Here is a 22,359-nt window from a genome sequence, read left to right as displayed (position 1 = left end):
TGTGTTTTGATAGATGATGTCACCATAGTCTAGGACAGGAAGCAGTTGGGTTACTAAGGTCTAGGTTGTGTTGTGATAGATGATGTCACCATAGTTTAGGACAGGAAGCAGCAGTTGGGTTACTAAGGTCTAGGTTGTGTTTTGATAGATGATGTCACCATAGTCTAGGACAGGAAGCAGTTGGGTTACTAAGGTCTAGGTTGTGTTGTGATAGATGATGTCACCATAGTCTAGGACAGGAAGCAGTTGGGTTACTAAGGTCTTTCTAATGGATACAGTAAAACAACTCTTAGACCGTCGTAGTAAGCTTATAGTTCACTGTTTTTCCAAAAGATAGATTCTGAATCTATCTTCAAACCCAGATATTTCAAACAATCAACACTTTCAAGAATTGATCGATCCGTTAATTCTTTGCCGTGTACGAAACAGCAGGAAGTAGGACTTTGTTTGATTACAAACCAAATTATTTTCTAGAAATCATTTTTGTAAAGTGTTAAAATCATCTTGTATCGCGTAGCTCAGCTGGTAGAGCGCGGCCCAGCTGGTAGAGCGCGGCCCAGCCGGTAGGGCGCGGCCCAGTTGGTAGAGCCCTGTTCAGTTGGTAGAGCCCGGTTCAGCTGGTAGAGCAGGGCTCAGCCGGTAGAGCCCGGTTCAGCCGGTAGAGCAGGGCTCAGCCGGTAGAGCGCGGCCCAGCCGGTAGAGCGCGGCCCAGCCGGTAGAGCGCGGCCCAGCCGGTAGACCGCGGCCCAGCCGGTAGAGCGCGGCCCAGCCGGTAGACCGCGGCCCAGCCGGTAGAGCGAGGCCCAGCCGGTAGACCGCGGTCCAGCCGGTAGAGCGAGGCCCAGCCGGTAGAGCGCGGCCCAGTTGGTAGAGCGCGGCCCAGCTGGTAGAGCGAGGCCCAGTTGGTAGAGCGCGGCCCAGCTGGTAGAGCGCGGCCCAGTTGGTAGAGCGAGGCCCAGTTGGTAGAGCGCGGCCCAGCTCGTAGAGCCCGGCCCAGCCGGTAGAGCGCGGCCCAGCCGGTAGAGCGCGGCCCAGCCGGTAGACCGCGGCCCGGTTGGTAGAGCGTGGCCCGGTTGGTAGAGCGCGGCCCAGCTGGTAGGGCGCGGCTCGGCTGGTAGGGCGCGGCCCGGCTGGTAGAGCGCGGCCCAGCTGGTAGAGCGCGGCCCAGCTGGTAGAGCGCGGCCCAGCTGGTAGAGCGCGACTCAGCTGGTAGAGCTCGGTTCAGCTGGTAGAGCGCGGCCCAGTTGGTAGAGCGCGGCCCAGTTGGTAGAGCCCGGTTCAGCTGGTAGAGCCCGGTTCAGCTGGTAGAGCAGGGCTCAGCTGGTAAGGCGCAGTTCAGTTGGTAGAGCCCGGTTCAGCTGGTAGAGCCCGGTTCAGCTGGTAGAGCGAGGCCCAGTTGGTAGAGCCCGGTTCAGCTGGTAGAGCAGGGCTCAGCTGGTAAGGCGCGGTTCAGTTGGTAGAGCCCGGTTCAGTTGGTAGAGCCCGGTTCAGCTGGTAGAGCAGGGCTCAGCTGGTAAGGCGCGGCCCAGTTGGTAGAGCGCGGCCCAGTTGGTAGAGCCCGGTTCAGCTGGTAGAGCCCGGTTCAGCTGGTAGAGCAGGGCTCAGCTGGTAAGGCGCGGTTCAGTTGGTAGAGCCCGGTTCAGCTGGTAGAGCCCTGTTCAGCTGGTAGAGCCCGGTTCAGCTGGTAGAGCAGGGCTCAGCTGGTAGAGCCCGGTTCAGCTGGTAAGGCGCGGTTCAGCTGGTAGAGCCCGGTTCAGCTGGTAGAGCCCGGTTCAGCTGGTAGAGCAGGGCTCAGCTGGTAAGGCGCGGTTCAGCTGGTAGGGCGCGGCCCAGCTGGTAGAGCGCGGCCCCGCTGGTAGGGCGCAACTCTTGCATCTCCAGGGTTGTGAGTTTGATTCCCAGTATTAAAAAAGTATGAAAAAAGAATCTAAAATCTAAAATATATTTTGATTTGTTTAACACTTTTTGTGTTACTACATGATTCTGTCTTCACTATTATTCTACAATGTAGGAAAATAGTAAAAAATAAAGAAAAACCCTTGAATGAGTAGGTATGTCCAAACTGTTGACTGGTACTGTAGGTCTGTAGTTATTTGGGTCTAACTAGTTTCCACCTTTATGAAGAGGGGTCACTCGGACACATTTCCACCCAGAAGGCATTTCACCAGTCGTTAAAGACACATTGAATAGGTCTGCTAGAGGATACAGTCTAACATCAGCAGACCACTTTATACATGTGGGTTCAAGTCCATCTAGACCTGCTCCTTAGTTGATATTGACCCCTTCATAGAGAGGACAGGCACTATATCAATTGGTTTCATCTTTCTTAAGTTAAATGTCTGATTTTGGGGTGTTGATCTCCAGTGTTTATAGCATAGCATCACATAGGCCTAGCTATGAAGGACAACAACAGAGAGTGTTTATAGCATAGCATAACATAGGCCTAGCTATGAAGGACAACAACAGAGAGTGTTTATAGCATAGCATAACATAGGCCTAGCTATGGAGTGTTTATAGCATAGCATAACATAGGCCTAGCTATGGAGTGTTTATAGCGTAGCATAACATAGGCCTAGCTATGGAGTGTTTATAGCGTAGCATAACATAGGCCTAGCTATGGAGTGTTTATAGCGTAGCATAACATAGGCCTAGCTATGGAGTGTTTATAGCGTAGCATAACATAGGCCTAGCTATGGAGTGTTTATAGCGTAGCATAACATAGGCCTAGCTATGAAGGACAACAACAGAGAGTGTTTATAGCATAGCATAACATAACTGGAGGATGTAAAAAAATGGCTAGTAACTGACCTTCCTTGATAATTTGGACCCAGATATTCCTACTCTCAGGGCTGGGAGCGAACACGTAGAGAGTACTGGAGTCATACACCACCTAGTAGAGAGAATTAACAGCTGGCGTCATATCGGCACGAACTGTAACACATCATAATGTTGTCGTTAACGTGGAAGATTGAAGGAAAAAAGGAAATCTGCGATCGTGTCACTGATCTTTAATACAGTCGTATGGAAAAAGTTTGGGCACAACCTAACAATTTCCATGATTTCCATTTATAAATAATTGGGTGTTTGGATCAGCAATTTCATTTTGATCTATCAAATAACTGATGGACACAGTAATGTTTCAGTAGTGAAATGAGGTTCATTGGATTAACAGAAAATGTGCAATATGCATCAAAACAAAATTAGACAGGTGCAATAAATTTGGGCACCCCAATAGAAAAATCACATCAATATTTAGTAGAGCCTCCTTTTGCTAAAATAACAGCCTCTAGACGCTTCCTATAGCCTCTAATGAGTGTCTGGATTCTGGATGAAGGTATTTTGGACCATTCCTCCTTACAAAACATCTCCAGTTCAGTTAGGTTTGATGGTTACCGAGCATGGACGGCCCGCTTCAAAATCATCCCACAGATTCTCAATGATATTCAGGTCTGGGGACTGGGATGGACATTCCAGAACATTGTACTTGTTCCTCTGCGTAAATGCCCGGGTAGATTTTGAGCAGTGTTTTGGGTCGTTGTCTTGTTGAAATATCCAGCCCCGGCGTAACTTCAACTTTGTGACTGATTCTTCAACATTATTCCCAAGAATCTGCTGATATTGAGTGGATTCAATGCGACCCTCAACTTTAACAAGATTCCCACTGGCCACACAGCCACACAGCCTGATGGAACACCCACCAAATCTTACTGTGGGTAGCAAGTGTTTTTCTTGGAATGCTGTGTTCTTTTGCCGCCATGCATAACGTCCCTTGTTATGACCAAATAACTCAATCTTTGTTTCATCAGTCCACAGCACCTTATTCCAAAATGTAGCTGGCTTGTCCATAATGTGCGTTTGCATTACCTCAAGCAACTCTGTTTGTGGCGCGTGTGCAGAAAAGGCTTCTTCCGCATCACTCTCCCATACAGCTTCTCCTTGTGCAAAGTGCGCTTTAATTGTTGAACGATGCACAGTGACACCATCTGCAGCAAGATGATGTTGTAGGTCTTTGGAGGTGGTCTGTGGGCTGTTTTTGACCGTTCTCACCATCCTTCGCCTTTTGCCTCTCCGATATTTTACTTGGCCTGCCACTTCTGGCCTTAACAAGAACTGTGGCTGTGGTCTTCCATTTCCACACTATGTTCCTCACAGTGGACACTGACAGCTTACATCTCTGCGATTAGCTTTTTGTCGTTTTCCCTCTAAACCATAATGTTGAACAATCTTTGTTTTCAGGTCATTTGAGAGTTGTTTTGAGGCTCCCCATGTTGCCACTCTTCAGAGGAGAGTCAAAGAGAACAACGACTTGTAATTGGCCACCTTAAATACCTTTCCTCACGATTGGATCCACTTGTCTATGAAGTTCAAGGCTTAATGAGCTCACCAAACCAATGGTGTGTTCCAATTAATCAGTGCTAAGTAGTTAACAGGTATTCAAATCAACAGAATGACAAGGGTGCCCAAATTTTTGCAGAGCCTGTTTTTCACATCCGATTTAATTTCATACAACTTAATATTGCTACACTAAACATCTTTGTCTGGACAATAACCCCAGTACTCTGCTTTTATTAGAAAATGAATGGCATGCCACTGTGATCATTTTCTGTGACGACAGAGTAAATTATTATGCAGCCTCAGAGGGGTGCCCAAACTTTTGTCATACGACTGTAAGCTTTACATATCGGCCTCACGGCCTTCATCAGAGCTTTAGGTATCGGCCTCACGGCCTACATCAGAGCTTTAGGTATCGGCCTCACGGCCTTCATCAGAGCTTTAGGTATCGGCCTCACGGCCTACATCAGAGCTTTAGGTATCGGCCTCACGGCCTTCATCAGAGCTTTAGGTATCGGCCTCACGGCCTTCATCAGAGCTTTAGGTATCGGCCTCACGGCCTTCATCAGAGCTTTAGGTATCGGACTCACGGCCTTCATCAGAGCTTTACATATCGGCCTCACGGCCTTCATCAGAGCTTTAGGTATCGGACTCACGGCCTACATCAGAGCTTTACATATCGGCCTCACGGCCTTCATCAGAGCTTTACATATCGGCCTCACGGCCTTCATCAGAGCTTTACATATCGGCCTCACGGCCTTCATCAGAGCTTTAGGTATCGGACTCACGGCCTACATCAGAGCTTTTGTGAGTTGAAAAAAAATGACGTTTTTTTACTCAAAAAAGCTCTGATGAAGGCCGTGAGGCCGATACCTAAAGCTCTGATGAAGGCCGTGAGGCCGATACGTAAAGCTCTGATGAAGGCCGTGAGGCCGATACCTGAAGCTCTGATGAAGGCCGTGAGGCCGATATGTAAAGCTCTGACGAAGGCCGTGAGGCCGGTACGTAAAGCTCTGATGAAGGCCGTGAGGCCGATACGTAAAGCTCTGATGAAGGCCGTGAGGCCGATACGTAAAGCTCTGATGAAGGCCGTGAGGCCGATAAGTAAAGCTTATTAAAGATCAATGATACTATCAAGAGCAGTATGCAGGTTTCCTTTTTACTACCATCTTGTTCAGCTGTTACCATGCACCTGCTAAAAGATTGCTCACATGTGTGAGTGCCTTTTCAATTTTGAACATGGAAAATTGACAAACTATCTCTTTATATTTCTCAATATTGATCAATCAACCGATCACCTGGAAGGGGTATTTGTTCTGACAGGGTATGACTCCTCCTCCATTCTTCACGATCTCCACACACCTGACTTTCTGCAGGTCGATGGACCCCTTCTTAAACTTCTTCTGTTAACAACGAACAGAGAGACAGAAGGACAGAACACAGTAAGGTATTGGACAGGAGAGAGACAGAACACAGTAAGGTGTTGGACAGGAGAGAAACAGAACACAGTAAGGTATTGGACAGGAGAGAGACAGAACACAGTAAGGTATTGGACAGCAGAGAGACAGAAGGACAGAACACAGTAAGGTATTGGACAGCAGAGAGACAGAACACAGTAAGGTATTGGACAGGAGAGAGACAGAACACAGTAAGGTATTGGACAGCAGAGAGACAGAACACAGTAAGGTACTGGACAGGAGAGAGACAGAACACAGTAAGGTATTGGACAGGAGAGAGACAGAACACAGTAAGGCATTGGACAGGAGAGAGACAGAACACAGTAAGGTATTGGACAGCAGAGAGACAGAAGGACAGAACACAGTAAGGTATTGGACAGGAGAGAGACAGAACACAGTAAGGTATTGGACAGGAGAGAGACAGAACACAGTAAGGTATTGGACAGCAGAGAGACAGAAGGACAGAACAGAGTAAGGTATTGGACAGGAGAGAGACAGAACACAGTAAGGCATTGGACAGGAGAGAGACAGAACACAGTAAGGTATTGGACAGGAGAGAGACAGAACACAGTAAGGTATTGGACAGGAGAGAGACAGAACACAGTAAGGTATTAGACAGGAGAGAGACAGAACACAGTAAGGTATTGGACACCAGAGAGACAGAACACAGTAAGTTATTGGACAGGAGAGAGACAGAACACAGTAAGGTATTGGACAGGAGAGAGACAGAACACAGTAAGGTATTGGACAGGAGAGAGACAGAACACAGTAAGGTATTGGACAGGAGAGAGACAGAAGGACAGAACACAGTAAGGTATTGGACAGGAGAGAGACAGAACACAGTAAGGTATTGGACAGGAGAGAGACAGAACACAGTAAGGTATTGGACAGGAGAGAGACAGAATACAGTAAGGTATGGGACAGGAGAGAGACAGAACACAGTAAGGTATTGGACAGGAGAGAGACAGAACACAGTAAGGTATTGGACAGCAGAGAGACAGAACACAGTAAGGTATTGGACAGCAGAGAGACAGAACACAGTAAGGTATTGGACAGGAGAGACGAAGGACAGAACACAGTAAGGTATTGGACAGCAGAGAGACAGAACACAGTAAGGTATGGGACAGGAGAGAGACAGAAGGACAGAACACAGTAAGGTATTGGACAGGAGAGAGACAGAACACAGTAAGGTATTGGACAGGAGAGAGACAGAACACAGTAAGGTATTGGACAGGAGAGAGACAGAATACAGTAAGGTATTGGACAGGAGAGAGACAGAACACAGTAAGGTATTGGACAGCAGAGAGACAGAAGGACAGAACACAGTAATGTATTGGACGAGACGACATAAGGACAGGAGAGAGACAGAACACAGTAAGGTATTGGACAGGAGAGAGACAGAACACAGTAAGGTATTGGACAGCAGAGAGACAGAACACAGTAAGGTATTGGACAGGAGAGAGACAGAAGGACAGTAAGGTATTGGACAGTAGAGAGACAGAAGGACAGAACACAGTAAGGTATTGGACAGGAGAGAGACAGAACACAGTAAGGTATTGGACAGGAGAGAGACAGAACACAGTAAGGTATTGGACAGCAGAGAGACAGAAGGACAGTAAGGTATTGGACAGTAGAGAGACAGAAGGACAGAACACAGTAAGGTATTGGACAGCAGAGAGACAGAAGGACAGAACACAGTAAGGTATTGGACAGCAGAGAGACAGAACACAGCAAGGTATTGGACAGCAGAGAGACAGAACACAGTAAGGTATTGGACAGGAGAGAGACAGAACACAGTAAGGTATTGGACAGGAGAGAGACAGAACACAGTAAGGTATTGGACAGGAGAGAGACAGAACACAGTAAGGTATTGGACAGGAGAGAGACAGAACACAGTAAGGTATTGGACAGGAGAGAGACAGAAGACAGTAAGGTATTGGACAGGAGAGAGACAGAAGGACAGAACACAGTAAGGTATTGGACAGGAGAGAGACAGAACACAGTAAGGTATTGTACAGCAGAGAGACAGAATACAGTAAGGTATGGGACAGGAGAGAGACAGAACACAGTAAGGTATTGGACAGGAGAGAGACAGAACACAGTAAGGTATTGGACAGCAGAGAGACAGAAGGACAGAACACAGTAAGGTACTGGACAGGAGAGAGACAGAACACAGTAAGGTATTGGACAGCAGAGAGACAGAAGGACAGAACACAGTAAGGCATTGGACAGCAGAAAGACAGAACACAGTAAGGTATGGGACAGCAAAGAGACAAAAGGACAGAACACAGTAAGGTATTGGACAGCAGAGAGACAGAACACAGTAAGGTGTTGGACAGGAGAGAGACAGAACACAGTAAGGTATTGGACAGCAGAGAGACAGAAGGACAGAACACAGTAAGGTATTGGACAGGAGAGAGACAGAACACAGTAAGGTATTGGACAGGAGAGAGACAGAACACAGTAAGGTATTGGACAGGAGAGAGACAGAACACAGTAAGGTATTGGACAGCAGAGAGACAGAACACAGTAAGGTATTGGACAGCAGGGAGACAAAACACAGTAAGGTATTGGACAGCAGAGAGACAGAACACAGTAAGGTATTGGACAGGAGAGAGACAGAACACAGTAAGGCATTGGACAGGAGAGAGACAGAACACAGTAAGGTATTGGACAGCAGAGAGACAGAAGGACAGAACACAGTAAGGTATTGGACAGCAGAGAAACAGAACACAGTAAGGTATTGGACAGCAGAGAGACAGAACACAGTAAGGTATTGGACAGGAGAGAGACAGAATACAGTAAGGTATTGGACAGCAGAGAGACAGAAGGACAGAACACAGTAAGGTATGGGACAGGAGAGAGACAGAACACAGTAAGGTTTTGGACAGGAGAAAGACAGAACACAGTAAGGTGTGGACAGCAGAGAGACAGAACACAGTAAGGTATTGGACAGGAGAGAGACAGAACACAGTAAGGTATTGGACAGGAGAGAGACAGAACACAGTAAGGTATTGGACAGGAGAGAGACAGAACACAGTAAGGTATTGGATAGGAGAGAGACAGAACACAGTAAGGTATTGGACAGCAGAGAGACAGAACACAGTAAGGTATTGGACAGGAGAGAGACAGACCACAGTAAGGTATTGGACAGGAGAGAGACAGAACACAGTAAGGTATTGGATAGGAGAGAGACAGAACACAGTAAGGTATTGGACAGCAGAGAGACAGAACACAGTAAGGTATTGGACAGGAGAGAGACAGAACACAGTAAGGTATTGGACAGGAGAGAGACAGAACTCAGTAAGGTATTGGACAGGAGAGAGACAGAACACAGTAAGGTATTGGACAGGAGAGAGACAGAACACAGTAAGGTATTGGACAGGAGAGAGACAGAACACAGTAAGGTATTGGACAGCAGAGAGACAGAAGGACAGAACAGAGTAAGGTATTGGACAGGAGAGAGACAGAACACAGTAAGGTATTGGACAGGAGAGAGACAGAACACAGTAAGGTATTGGACAGGAGAGAGACAGAACACAGTAAGGTATTGGACAGGAGAGAGACAGAACACAGTAAGGTATTAGACAGGAGAGAGACAGAACACAGTAAGGTATTGGACACCAGAGAGACAGAACACAGTAAGTTATTGGACAGGAGAGAGACAGAACACAGTAAGGTATTGGACAGGAGAGAGACAGAACACAGTAAGGTATTGGACAGGAGAGAGACAGAAGACAGTAAGGTATTGGACAGGAGAGAGACAGAAGGACAGAACACAGTAAGGTATTGGACAGGAGAGAGACAGAACACAGTAAGGTATTGGACAGGAGAGAGACAGAACACAGTAAGGTATTGGACAGCAGAGAGACAGAACACAGTAAGGTATTGGACAGCAGAGAGACAGAACACAGTAAGGTATTGGACAGGAGAGAGACAGAAGGACAGAACACAGTAAGGTATTGGACAGGAGAGAGACAGAACACAGTAAGGTATGGGACAGCAGAGAGACAAAAGGACAGAACACAGTAAGGTATTGGACAGGAGAGAGACAGAACACAGTAAGGTATTGGACAGGAGAGAGACAGAACACAGTAAGGTATTGGACAGGAGAGAGACAGAATACAGTAAGGTATTGGACAGGAGAGAGACAGAACACAGTAAGGTATTGGACAGCAGAGAGACAGAAGGACAGAACACAGTAATGTATTGGACAGGAGAGAGACAGAACACAGTAAGGTATTGGACAGGAGAGAGACAGAACACAGTAAGGTATTGGACAGGAGAGAGACAGAACACAGTAAGGTATTGGACAGCAGAGAGACAGAACACAGTAAGGTATTGGACAGGAGAGAGACAGAAGGACAGTAAGGTATTGGACAGTAGAGAGACAGAAGGACAGAACACAGTAAGGTATTGGACAGGAGAGAGACAGAACACAGTAAGGTATTGGACAGGAGAGAGACAGAACACAGTAAGGTATTGGACAGCAGAGAGACAGAAGGACAGTAAGGTATTGGACAGTAGAGAGACAGAAGACAGAACACAGTAAGGTATTGGACAGCAGAGAGACAGAAGGACAGAACACAGTAAGGTATTGGACAGCAGAGAGACAGAACACAGCAAGGTATTGGACAGCAGAGAGACAGAACACAGTAAGGTATTGGACAGGAGAGAGACAGAACACAGTAAGGTATTGGACAGGAGAGAGACAGAACACAGTAAGGTATTGGACAGGAGAGAGACAGAACACAGTAAGGTATTGGACAGGAGAGAGACAGAACACAGTAAGGTATTGGACAGGAGAGAGACAGAAGACAGTAAGGTATTGGACAGGAGAGAGACAGAAGGACAGAACACAGTAAGGTATTGGACAGGAGAGAGACAGAACACAGTAAGGTATTGGACAGCAGAGAGACAGAACACAGTAAGGTATGGGACAGGAGAGAGACAGAACACAGTAAGGTATTGGACAGGAGAGAGACAGAACACAGTAAGGTATTGGACAGCAGAGAGACAGAAGGACAGAACACAGTAAGGTACTGGACAGGAGAGAGACAGAACACAGTAAGGTATTGGACAGCAGAGAGACAGAAGGACAGAACACAGTAAGGCATTGGACAGCAGAAAGACAGAACACAGTAAGGTATGGGACAGCAAAGAGACAAAAGGACAGAACACAGTAAGGTATTGGACAGCAGAGAGACAGAACACAGTAAGGTGTTGGACAGGAGAGAGACAGAACACAGTAAGGTATTGGACAGCAGAGAGACAGAAGGACAGAACACAGTAAGGTATTGGACAGGAGAGAGACAGAACACAGTAAGGTATTGGACAGGAGAGAGACAGAACACAGTAAGGTATTGGACAGGAGAGAGACAGAACACAGTAAGGTATTGGACAGCAGAGAGACAGAACACAGTAAGGTATTGGACAGCAGGAGACAGAAACACAGTAAGGTATTGGACAGCAGAGAGACAGAACACAGTAAGGTATTGGACAGGAGAGAGACAGAACACAGTAAGGCATTGGACAGGAGAGAGACAGAACACAGTAAGGTATTGGACAGCAGAGAGACAGAAGGACAGAACACAGTAAGGTATTGGACAGCAGAGAAACAGAACACAGTAAGGTATTGGACAGCAGAGAGACAGAACACAGTAAGGTATTGGACAGGAGAGAGACAGAATACAGTAAGGTATTGGACAGCAGAGAGACAGAAGGACAGAACACAGTAAGGTATGGGACAGGAGAGAGACAGAACACAGTAAGGTTTTGGACAGGAGAGAGACAGAACACAGTAAGGTGTGGACAGCAGAGAGACAGAACACAGTAAGGTATTGGACAGGAGAGAGACAGAACACAGTAAGGTATTGGACAGGAGAGAGACAGAACACAGTAAGGTATTGGACAGGAGAGAGACAGAACACAGTAAGGTATTGGATAGGAGAGAGACAGAACACAGTAAGGTATTGGACAGCAGAGAGACAGAACACAGTAAGGTATTGGACAGGAGAGAGACAGACCACAGTAAGGTATTGGACAGGAGAGAGACAGAACACAGTAAGGTATTGGAGAGGAGAGAGACAGAACACAGTAAGGTATTGGACAGGAGAGAGACAGAACACAGTAAGGTATTGGACAGGAGAGAGACAGAACACAGTAAGGTATTGGACAGGAGAGAGACAGAACACAGTAAGGTATTGGACAGCAGAGAGACAGAAGGACAGAACAGAGTAAGGTATTGGACAGGAGAGAGACAGAACACAGTAAGGTATTGGACAGGAGAGAGACAGAACACAGTAAGGTATTGGACAGGAGAGAGACAGAACACAGTAAGGTATTGGACAGGAGAGAGACAGAACACAGTAAGGTATTGGACAGGAGAGAGACAGAACACAGTAAGGTATTGGACACCAGAGAGACAGAACACAGTAAGTTATTGGACAGGAGAGAGACAGAACACAGTAAGGTATTGGACAGGAGAGAGACAGAACACAGTAAGGTATTGGACAGGAGAGAGACAGAAGACAGTAAGGTATTGGACAGGAGAGAGACAGAAGGACAGAACACAGTAAGGTATTGGACAGGAGAGAGACAGAACACAGTAAGGTATTGTACAGCAGAGAGACAGAATACAGTAAGGTATGGGACAGGAGAGAGACAGAACACAGTAAGGTTTTGGACAGCAGAGAGACAGAAGGACAGAACACAGTAAGGTATTAGACAGGAGAGAGACAGAACACAGTAAGGTATTGGACAGGAGAGAGACAGAACACAGTAAGGTATTGGACAGGAGAGAGACAGAACATAGTAAGGTATTGGACAGCAGAGAGACAGAAGGACAGAACACAGTAAGGTACTGGACAGGAGAGAGACAGAAGGACAGAACACAGTAAGGTATTGGACAGCAGAAAGACAGAACACAGTAAGGTATTGGACAGGAGAGAGACAGAACACAGTAAGGTGTTGGACAGGAGAGAGACAGAACACAGTAAGGTATTGGACAGCAGAGAGACAGAAGGACAGAACACAGTAAGGTATTGGACAGGAGAGAGACAGAACACAGTAAGGTATTGGACAGGAGAGAGACAGAACACAGTAAGGTATTGGACAGGAGAGAGACAGAACACAGTAAGGTATTGGACAGGAGAGAGACAGAACACAGTAAGGTATTGGACAGCAGAGAGACAGAACACAGTAAGGTATTGGACAGCAGGGAGACAAAACACAGTAAGGTATTGGACAGCAGAGAGACAGAACACAGTAAGGTATTGGACAGGAGAGAGACAGAACACAGTAAGGCATTGGACAGGAGAGAGACAGAACACAGTAAGGTATTGGACAGCAGAGAGACAGAAGGACAGAACACAGTAAGGTATTGGACAGGAGAGAGACAGAACACAGTAAGGTATTGGACAGCAGAGAGACAGAACACAGTAAGGTATTGGACAGCAGAGAGACAGAACACAGTAAGGTATTGGACAGGAGAGAGACAGAACACAGTAAGGTATTGGACAGGAGAGAGACAGAACACAGTAAGGTATTGGACAGGAGAGAGACAGAACACAGTAAGGTATTGGACAGGAGAGAGACAGAACACAGTAAGGTATTGGACAGGAGAGAGACAGAACACAGTAAGGTATTGGACAGGAGAGAGACAGAACACAGTAAGGTATTGGACAGGAGAGAGACAGAACACAGTAAGGTATTGGACAGGAGAGAGACAGAACACAGTAAGGTATTGGACAGCAGAGAGACAGAACACAGTAAGGTATTGGACAGGAGAGAGACAGAACACAGTAAGGTATTGGACAGGAGAGAGACAGAACACAGTAAGGTATTGGACAGGAGAGAGACAGAACACAGTAAGGTATTGGACAGGAGAGAGACAGAACACAGTAAGGTATTGGACAGGAGAGAGACAGAACACAGTAAGGTATTGGACAGGAGAGAGACAGAAGCACAGTAAGGTATTGGACAGGAGAGACAGAGACAGAACAGAGTAAGGTATTGGACAGGAGAGAGACAGAACACAGTAAGGTATTGGACAGGAGAGAGACAGAACACAGTAAGGTATTGGACAGGAGAGAGACAGAACACAGTAAGGTATTGGACAGGAGAGAGACAGAACACAGTAAGGTATTGGACAGCAGAGAGACAGAAGGACAGAACACAGTAAGGTATTGGACAGCAGAGAGACAGAACACAGTAAGGTATTGGACAGGAGAGAGACAGAACACAGTAAGGTATTGGACAGCAGGGAGACAAAACACAGTAAGGTATTGGACAGAGAGAGAGACAGAACACAGTAAGGTATTGGACAGGAGAGAGACAGAACACAGTAAGGTATTGGACAGGAGAGAGACAGAACACAGTAAGGTATTGGACAGGAGAGAGACAGAACACAGTAAGGTATTGGACAGGAGAGAGACAGAACACAGTAAGGTATTGGACAGGAGAGAGACAGAACACAGTAAGGTATTGGACAGGAGAGAGACAGAACACAGTAAGGTATTGGACAGGAGAGAGACAGAACACAGTAAGGTATTGGACAGCAGAGAGACAGAAGACAGAACACAGTAAGGTATTGGACAGGAGAGAGACAGAACACAGTAAGGTATTGGACAGGAGAGAGACAGAACACAGTAAGGTATTGGACAGGAGAGAAAGACAGAACACAGTAAGGTATTGGACAGGAGAGAGACAGAACACAGTAAGGTATTGGACAGGAGAGAGACAGAACACAGTAAGGTATTGGACAGGAGAGAGACAGAACACAGTAAGGTATTGGACAGGAGAGAGACAGAACACAGTAAGGTATTGGACAGGAGAGAGACAGAACACAGTAAGGTATTGGACAGGAGAGAGACAGAACACAGTAAGGTATTGGACAGGAGAGAGACAGAGGACAGAACACAGTAAGGTATTGGACAGGAGAGAGACAGAACACAGTAAGGTATTGGACAGGAGAGAGACAGAACACAGTAAGGTATTGGACAGGAGAGAGACAGAACACAGTAAGGTATTGGACAGGAGAGAGACAGACAGAACACAGTAAGGTACTGGACAGGAGAGAGACAGAAGGACAGAACACAGTAAGGTATTGGACAGCAGAGAGACAGAACACAGTAAGGTATTGGACAGCAAAGGAGCAAGGACAGAACACAGTAAGGTATTGGACAGGAGAGAGACAGAACACAGTAAGGTGTTGGACAGGAGAGAGACAGAACACAGTAAGGTATTGGACAGGAGAGAGACAGAACACAGTAAGGTATTGGACAGGAGAGAGACAGAACACAGTAAGGTATTGGACAGGAGAGAGACAGAACACAGTAAGGTATTGGACAGGAGCAGAGACAGAACACAGTAAGGTATTGGACAGGAGAGAGACAGAACACAGTAAGGTATTGGACAGCAGAGAGACAGAACACAGTAAGGTATTGGACAGCAGGGAGACAGAACACAGTAAGGTATTGGACAGCAGAGAGACAGAACACAGTAAGGTATTGGACAGGAGAGAGACAGAACACAGTAAGGCATTGGACAGGAGAGAGACAGAACACAGTAAGGTATTGGACAGCAGAGAGACAGAAGGACAGAACACAGTAAGGTATTGGACAGGAGAGAGACAGAACACAGTAAGGTATTGGACAGCAGAGAGACAGAACACAGTAAGGTATTGGACAGCAGAGAGACAGAACACAGTAAGGTATTGGACAGGAGAGAGACAGAACACAGTAAGGTATTGGACAGGAGAGAGACAGAACACAGTAAGGTATTGGACAGGAGAGAGACAGAACACAGTAAGGTATTGGACAGGAGAGAGACAGAACACAGTAAGGTATTGGACAGGAGAGAGACAGAACACAGTAAGGTATTGGACAGGAGAGAGACAGAACACAGTAAGGTATTGGACAGGAGAGAGACAGAACACAGTAAGGTATTGGACAGGAGAGAGACAGAACACAGTAAGGTATTGGACAGGAGAGAGACAGAACACAGTAAGGTATTGGACAGGAGAGAGACAGAACACAGTAAGGTATTGGACAGGAGAGAGACAGAACACAGTAAGGTATTGGACAGGAGAGAGACAGAACACAGTAAGGTATTGGACAGGAGAGAGACAGAACACAGTAAGGTATTGGACAGGAGAGAGACAGAACACAGTAAGGTATTGGACAGCAGAGAGACAGAAGGACAGAACAGAGTAAGGTATTGGACAGGAGAGAGACAGAACACAGTAAGGTATTGGACAGGAGAGAGACAGAACACAGTAAGGTATTGGACAGGAGAGAGACAGAACACAGTAAGGTATTGGACAGGAGAGAGACAGAACACAGTAAGGTATTGGACAGGAGAGACAGAAGGACAGAACACAGTAAGGTATTGGACAGGAGAGAGACAGAACACAGTAAGGTATTGGACAGGAGAGAGACAGAACACAGTAAGGTATTGGACAGCAGAGAGACAGAACACAGTAAGGTATTGGACAGGAGAGAGACAGAACACAGTAAGGTATTGGACAGGAGAGAGACAGAACACAGTAAGGTATTGGACAGGAGAGAGACAGAACACAGTAAGGTATTGGACAGCAGAGAGACAGAACACAGTAAGGTATTGGACAGGAGAGAGACAGAACACAGTAAGGTATTGGACAGGAGAGAGACAGAACACAGTAAGGTATTGGACAGGAGAGAACAGAAGGACAGAACACAGTAAGGTCTTGGACAGGAGAGAGACAGAACACAGTAAGGTATTGGACAGCAGAGAGACAGAGACAGAACACAGTAAGGTGTTGGACAGGAGAGAGACAAGGACAGAACACAGTAAGGTATTGGACAGGAGAGAGACAGAACACAGTAAGGTATGGGACAGGAGAGACAAAAGGACAGAACACAGTAAGGTATTGGACAGGAGAGAGACAGAACACAGTAAGGTATTGGACAGGAGAGAGACAGAACACAGTAAGGTATTGGACACCAGAGAGACAGAACACAGTAAGGTATTGGACAGGAGAGAGACAGAACACAGTAAGGTATTGGACAGGAGAGAGACAGAACACAGTAAGGTATTGGACAGGAGAGAGACAGAAGACAGTAAGGTATTGGACAGGAGAGAGACAGAAGGACAGAACACAGTAAGGTATTGGACAGGAGAGAGACAGAACACAGTAAGGTATTGTACAGCAGAGAGACAGAATACAGTAAGGTATGGGACAGGAGAGAGACAGAACACAGTAAGGTTTTGGACAGCAGAGAGACAGAAGGACAGAACACAGTAAGGTATTAGACAGGAGAGAGACAGAACACAGTAAGGTATTGGACAGGAGAGAGACAGAACACAGTAAGGTATTGGACAGGAGAGAGACAGAACATAGTAAGGTATTGGACAGCAGAGAGACAGAAGGACAGAACACAGTAAGGTACTGGACAGGAGAGAGACAGAAGGACAGAACACAGTAAGGTATTGGACAGCAGAAAGACAGAACACAGTAAGGTATGGGACAGCAAAGAGACAAAAGGACAGAACACAGTAAGGTATTGGACAGCAGAGAGACAGAACACAGTAAGGTGTTGGACAGGAGAGAGACAGAACACAGTAAGGTATTGGACAGCAGAGAGACAGAAGGACAGAACACAGTAAGGTATTGGACAGGAGAGAGACAGAACACAGTAAGGTATTGGACAGGAGAGAGACAGAACACAGTAAGGTATTGGACAGGAGAGAGACAGAACACAGTAAGGTATTGGACAGGAGAGAGACAGAACACAGTAAGGTATTGGACAGCAGAGAGACAGAACACAGTAAGGTATTGGACAGCAGGGAGACAAAACACAGTAAGGTATTGGACAGCAGAGAGACAGAACACAGTAAGGTATTGGACAGGAGAGAGACAGAACACAGTAAGGCATTGGACAGGAGAGAGACAGAACACAGTAAGGTATTGGACAGCAGAGAGACAGAAGGACAGAACACAGTAAGGTATTGGACAGGAGAGAGACAGAACACAGTAAGGTATTGGACAGCAGAGAAACAGAACACAGTAAGGTATTGGACAGCAGAGAGACAGAACACAGTAAGGTATTGGACAGGAGAGAGACAGAACACAGTAAGGTATTGGACAGGAGAGAGACAGAACACAGTAAGGTATTGGACAGGAGAGAGACAGAACACAGTAAGGTATTGGATAGGAGAGAGACAGAACACAGTAAGGTATTGGACAGCAGAGAGACAGAACACAGTAAGGTATTGGACAGGAGAGAGACAGACCACAGTAAGGTATTGGACAGGAGAGAGACAGAACACAGTAAGGTATTGGATAGGAGAGAGACAGAACACAGTAAGGTATTGGACAGCAGAGAGACAGAACACAGTAAGGTATTGGACAGGAGAGAGACAGAACACAGTAAGGTATTGGACAGGAGAGAGACAGAACTCAGTAAGGTATTGGACAGGAGAGAGACAGAACACAGTAAGGTATTGGACAGGAGAGAGACAGAACACAGTAAGGTATTGGACAGGAGAGACAGAGACAGAAGGACAGAACACAGTAAGGTATTGGACAGCAGAGAGACAGAACACAGTAAGGTATTGGACAGCAGAGAGACAGAACACAGTAAGGTATTGGACAGCAGGGAGACAGAACACAGTAAGGTATTGGACAGCAGAGAGACAGAACACAGTAAGGTATTGGACAGGAGAGAGACAGAACACAGTAAGGTATTGGACAGGAGAGAGACAGAACACAGTAAGGTATTGGACAGGAGAGAGACAGAACACAGTAAGGTATTGGACAGCAGAGAGACAGAACACAGTAAGGTATTGGACAGCAGAGAGACAGAACACAGTAAGGTATTGGACAGGAGAGAGACAGAAGGACAGAACACAGTAAGGTATTGGACAGGAGAGAGACAGAACACAGTAAGGTATTGGACAGCAGAGAGACAGAACACAGTAAGGTGTTGGACAGGAGAGAGACAGAAGGACAGAACACAGTAAGGTATTGGACAGGAGAGAGACAGAACACAGTAAGGTATGGGACAGCAGAGAGACAAAAGGACAGAACACAGTAAGGTATTGGACAGGAGAGAGACAGAATACAGTAAGGTATTGGACAGGAGAGAGACAGAACACAGTAAGGTATTGGACACCAGAGAGACAGAACACAGTAAGTTATTGGACAGGAGAGAGACAGAACACAGTAAGGTATTGGACAGGAGAGAGACAGAACACAGTAAGGTATTGGACAGGAGAGAGACAGAAGACAGTAAGGTATTGGACAGGAGAGAGACAGAAGGACAGAACACAGTAAGGTATTGGACAGGAGAGAGACAGAACACAGTAAGGTATTGTACAGCAGAGAGACAGAATACAGTAAGGTATGGGACAGGAGAGAGACAGAACACAGTAAGGTTTTGGACAGCAGAGAGACAGAAGGACAGAACACAGTAAGGTATTAGACAGGAGAGAGACAGAACACAGTAAGGTATTGGACAGGAGAGAGACAGAACACAGTAAGGTATTGGACAGGAGAGAGACAGAACATAGTAAGGTATTGGACAGCAGAGAGACAGAAGGACAGAACACAGTAAGGTACTGGACAGGAGAGAGACAGAAGGACAGAACACAGTAAGGTATTGGACAGCAGAAAGACGAACGTAAGAGACAGAACACAGTAAGGTATTGGACAGCAGAAAGACAGAACACAGTAAGGTATGGGACAGCAAAGAGACAAAAGGACAGAACACAGTAAGGTATTGGACAGCAGAGAGACAGAACACAGTAAGGTGTTGGACAGGAGAGAGACAGAACACAGTAAGGTATTGGACAGCAGAGAGACAGAAGGACAGAACACAGTAAGGTATTGGACAGGAGAGAGACAGAACACAGTAAGGTATTGGACAGGAGAGAGACAGAACACAGTAAGGTATTGGACAGGAGAGAGACAGAACACAGTAAGGTATTGGACAGGAGAGAGACAGAACACAGTAAGGTATTGGACAGCAGAGAGACAGAACACAGTAAGGTATTGGACAGCAGGGAGACAAAACACAGTAAGGTATTGGACAGCAGAGAGACAGAACACAGTAAGGTATTGGACAGGAGAGAGACAGAACACAGTAAGGCATTGGACAGGAGAGAGACAGAACACAGTAAGGTATTGGACAGCAGAGAGACAGAAGGACAGAACACAGTAAGGTATTGGACAGGAGAGAGACAGAACACAGTAAGGTATTGGACAGCAGAGAAACAGAACACAGTAAGGTATTGGACAGCAGAGAGACAGAACACAGTAAGGTATTGGACAGGAGAGAGACAGAACACAGTAAGGTATTGGACAGGAGAGAGACAGAACACAGTAAGGTATTGGACAGGAGAGAGACAGAACACAGTAAGGTATTGGATAGGAGAGAGACAGAACACAGTAAGGTATTGGACAGCAGAGAGACAGAACACAGTAAGGTATTGGACAGGAGAGAGACAGACCACAGTAAGGTATTGGACAGGAGAGAGACAGAACACAGTAAGGTATTGGATAGGAGAGAGACAGAACACAGTAAGGTATTGGACAGCAGAGAGACAGAACACAGTAAGGTATTGGACAGGAGAGAGACAGAACACAGTAAGGTATTGGACAGGAGAGAGACAGAACTCAGTAAGGTATTGGACAGGAGAGAGACAGAACACAGTAAGGTATTGGACAGGAGAGAGACAGAACACAGTAAGGTATTGGACAGGAGAGAGACAGAACACAGTAAGGTATTGGACAGCAGAGAGACAGAAGGACAGAACAGAGTAAGGTATTGGACAGGAGAGAGACAGAACACAGTAAGGTATTGGACAGGAGAGAGACAGAACACAGTAAGGTATTGGACAGGAGAGAGACAGAACACAGTAAGGTATTGGACAGGAGAGAGACAGAACACAGTAAGGTATTGGACAGCAGAGAGACAGAAGGACAGAACACAGTAAGGTATTGGACAGCAGAGAGACAGAACACAGTAAGGTATTGGACAGCAGAGAGACAGAACACAGTAAGGTATTGGACAGCAGGGAGACAAAACACAGTAAGGTATTGGACAGCAGAGAGACAGAACACAGTAAGGTATTGGACAGGAGAGAGACAGAACACAGTAAGGTATTGGACAGGAGAGAGACAGAACACAGTAAGGTATTGGACAGGAGAGAGACAGAACACAGTAAGGTATTGGACAGCAGAGAGACAGAACACAGTAAGGTATTGGACAGCAGAGAGACAGAACACAGTAAGGTATTGGACAGGAGAGAGACAGAAGGACAGAACACAGTAAGGTATTGGACAGGAGAGAGACAGAACACAGTAAGGTATTGGACAGCAGAGAGACAGAACACAGTAAGGTGTTGGACAGGAGAGAGACAGAAGGACAGAACACAGTAAGGTATTGGACAGGAGAGAGACAGAACACAGTAAGGTATGGGACAGCAGAGAGACAAAAGGACAGAACACAGTAAGGTATTGGACAGGAGAGAGACAGAATACAGTAAGGTATTGGACAGGAGAGAGACAGAACACAGTAAGGTATTGGACACCAGAGAGACAGAACACAGTAAGGTATTGGACAGGAGAGAGACAGAATACAGTAAGGTATGGGACAGGAGAGAGACAGAACACAGTAAGGTATTGGACAGGAGAGAGACAGAACACAGTAAGGTATTGGACAGGAGAGAGACAGAACACAGTAAGGTATTGGACAGCAGAGAGACAGAAGGACAGAACACAGTAAGGTATTGGACAGGAGAGAGACAGAACACAGTAAGGTATTGGACAGGAGAGAGACAGAACACAGTAAAGTATTGGACAGGAGAGAGAAAGTACACAGTAATGTATTGGACAGGAGAGAGACAGAACACAGTAAGGTATTGGACAGGAGAGAGACAGAACACAGTAAGGTATTGGACAGGAGAGAGACAGAACACAGTAAGGTATTGGACAGGAGAGAGACAGAACACAGTAAGGTATTGGACAGGAGAGAGACAGAACACAGTAAGGTATTGGACAGCAGAGAGACAGAACACAGTAAGGTATTGGACAGTAGAGAGACAGAACACAGTAAGGTATTACGAAAGGACAGTAAGGTATTGGACAGTAGAGACAGAAGGACAGAACACAGTAAGGTATTGGACAGCAGAGAGACAGAACACAGTAAGGTATTGGACAGGAGAGAGACAGAACACAGTAAGGTATTGGACAGGAGAGAGACAGAATACAGTAAGGTATGGGACAGGAGAGAGACATAACACAGTAAGGTATTGGACAGGAGAGAGACAGAACACAGTAAGGTATTGGACAGGAGAGAGACAGAACACAGTAAGGTATTGGACAGCAGAGAGACAGAAGGACAGAACACAGTAAGGTATTGGACAGGAGAGAGACAGAACACAGTAAGGTATGGGACAGCAGAGAGACAAAAGGACAGAACACAGTAAGGTATTGGACAGGAGAGAGACAGAATACAGTAAGGTATTGGACAGGAGAGAGACAGAACACAGTAAGGTATTGGACAGGAGAGAGACAGAACACAGTAAG

At 46.3% G+C, this 22,359-nt stretch overlaps 1 protein-coding gene across 7 annotated transcripts in view; it reads right to left on the bottom strand.

Moving 5' to 3' along the window:
- Positions 1–22,359, bottom strand: part of LOC106591515 (tyrosine-protein kinase Tec-like) — a 106,423-nt gene that overhangs the window by 70,212 nt on the left and 13,852 nt on the right. For all 7 annotated transcript variants that reach the window (XM_045721410.1, XM_045721413.1, XM_045721411.1 and 4 more), the window contains exons 3-4: positions 5,631–5,735; positions 2,809–2,890 (exon numbers count right to left, since the gene is read on the bottom strand). In XM_045721410.1, the coding sequence (XP_045577366.1) occupies positions 2,809–2,890; positions 5,631–5,735 (187 nt within the window). The remainder of the gene's footprint in view (positions 1–2,808; positions 2,891–5,630; positions 5,736–22,359) is intronic.

This window comes from Salmo salar, chromosome ssa07 (genome assembly GCF_905237065.1).
Source record: "Salmo salar chromosome ssa07, Ssal_v3.1, whole genome shotgun sequence".
NCBI lineage: Eukaryota > Metazoa > Chordata > Actinopteri > Salmoniformes > Salmonidae > Salmo > Salmo salar.
This window is presented reverse-complemented; position numbering and strand designations above follow the sequence as displayed.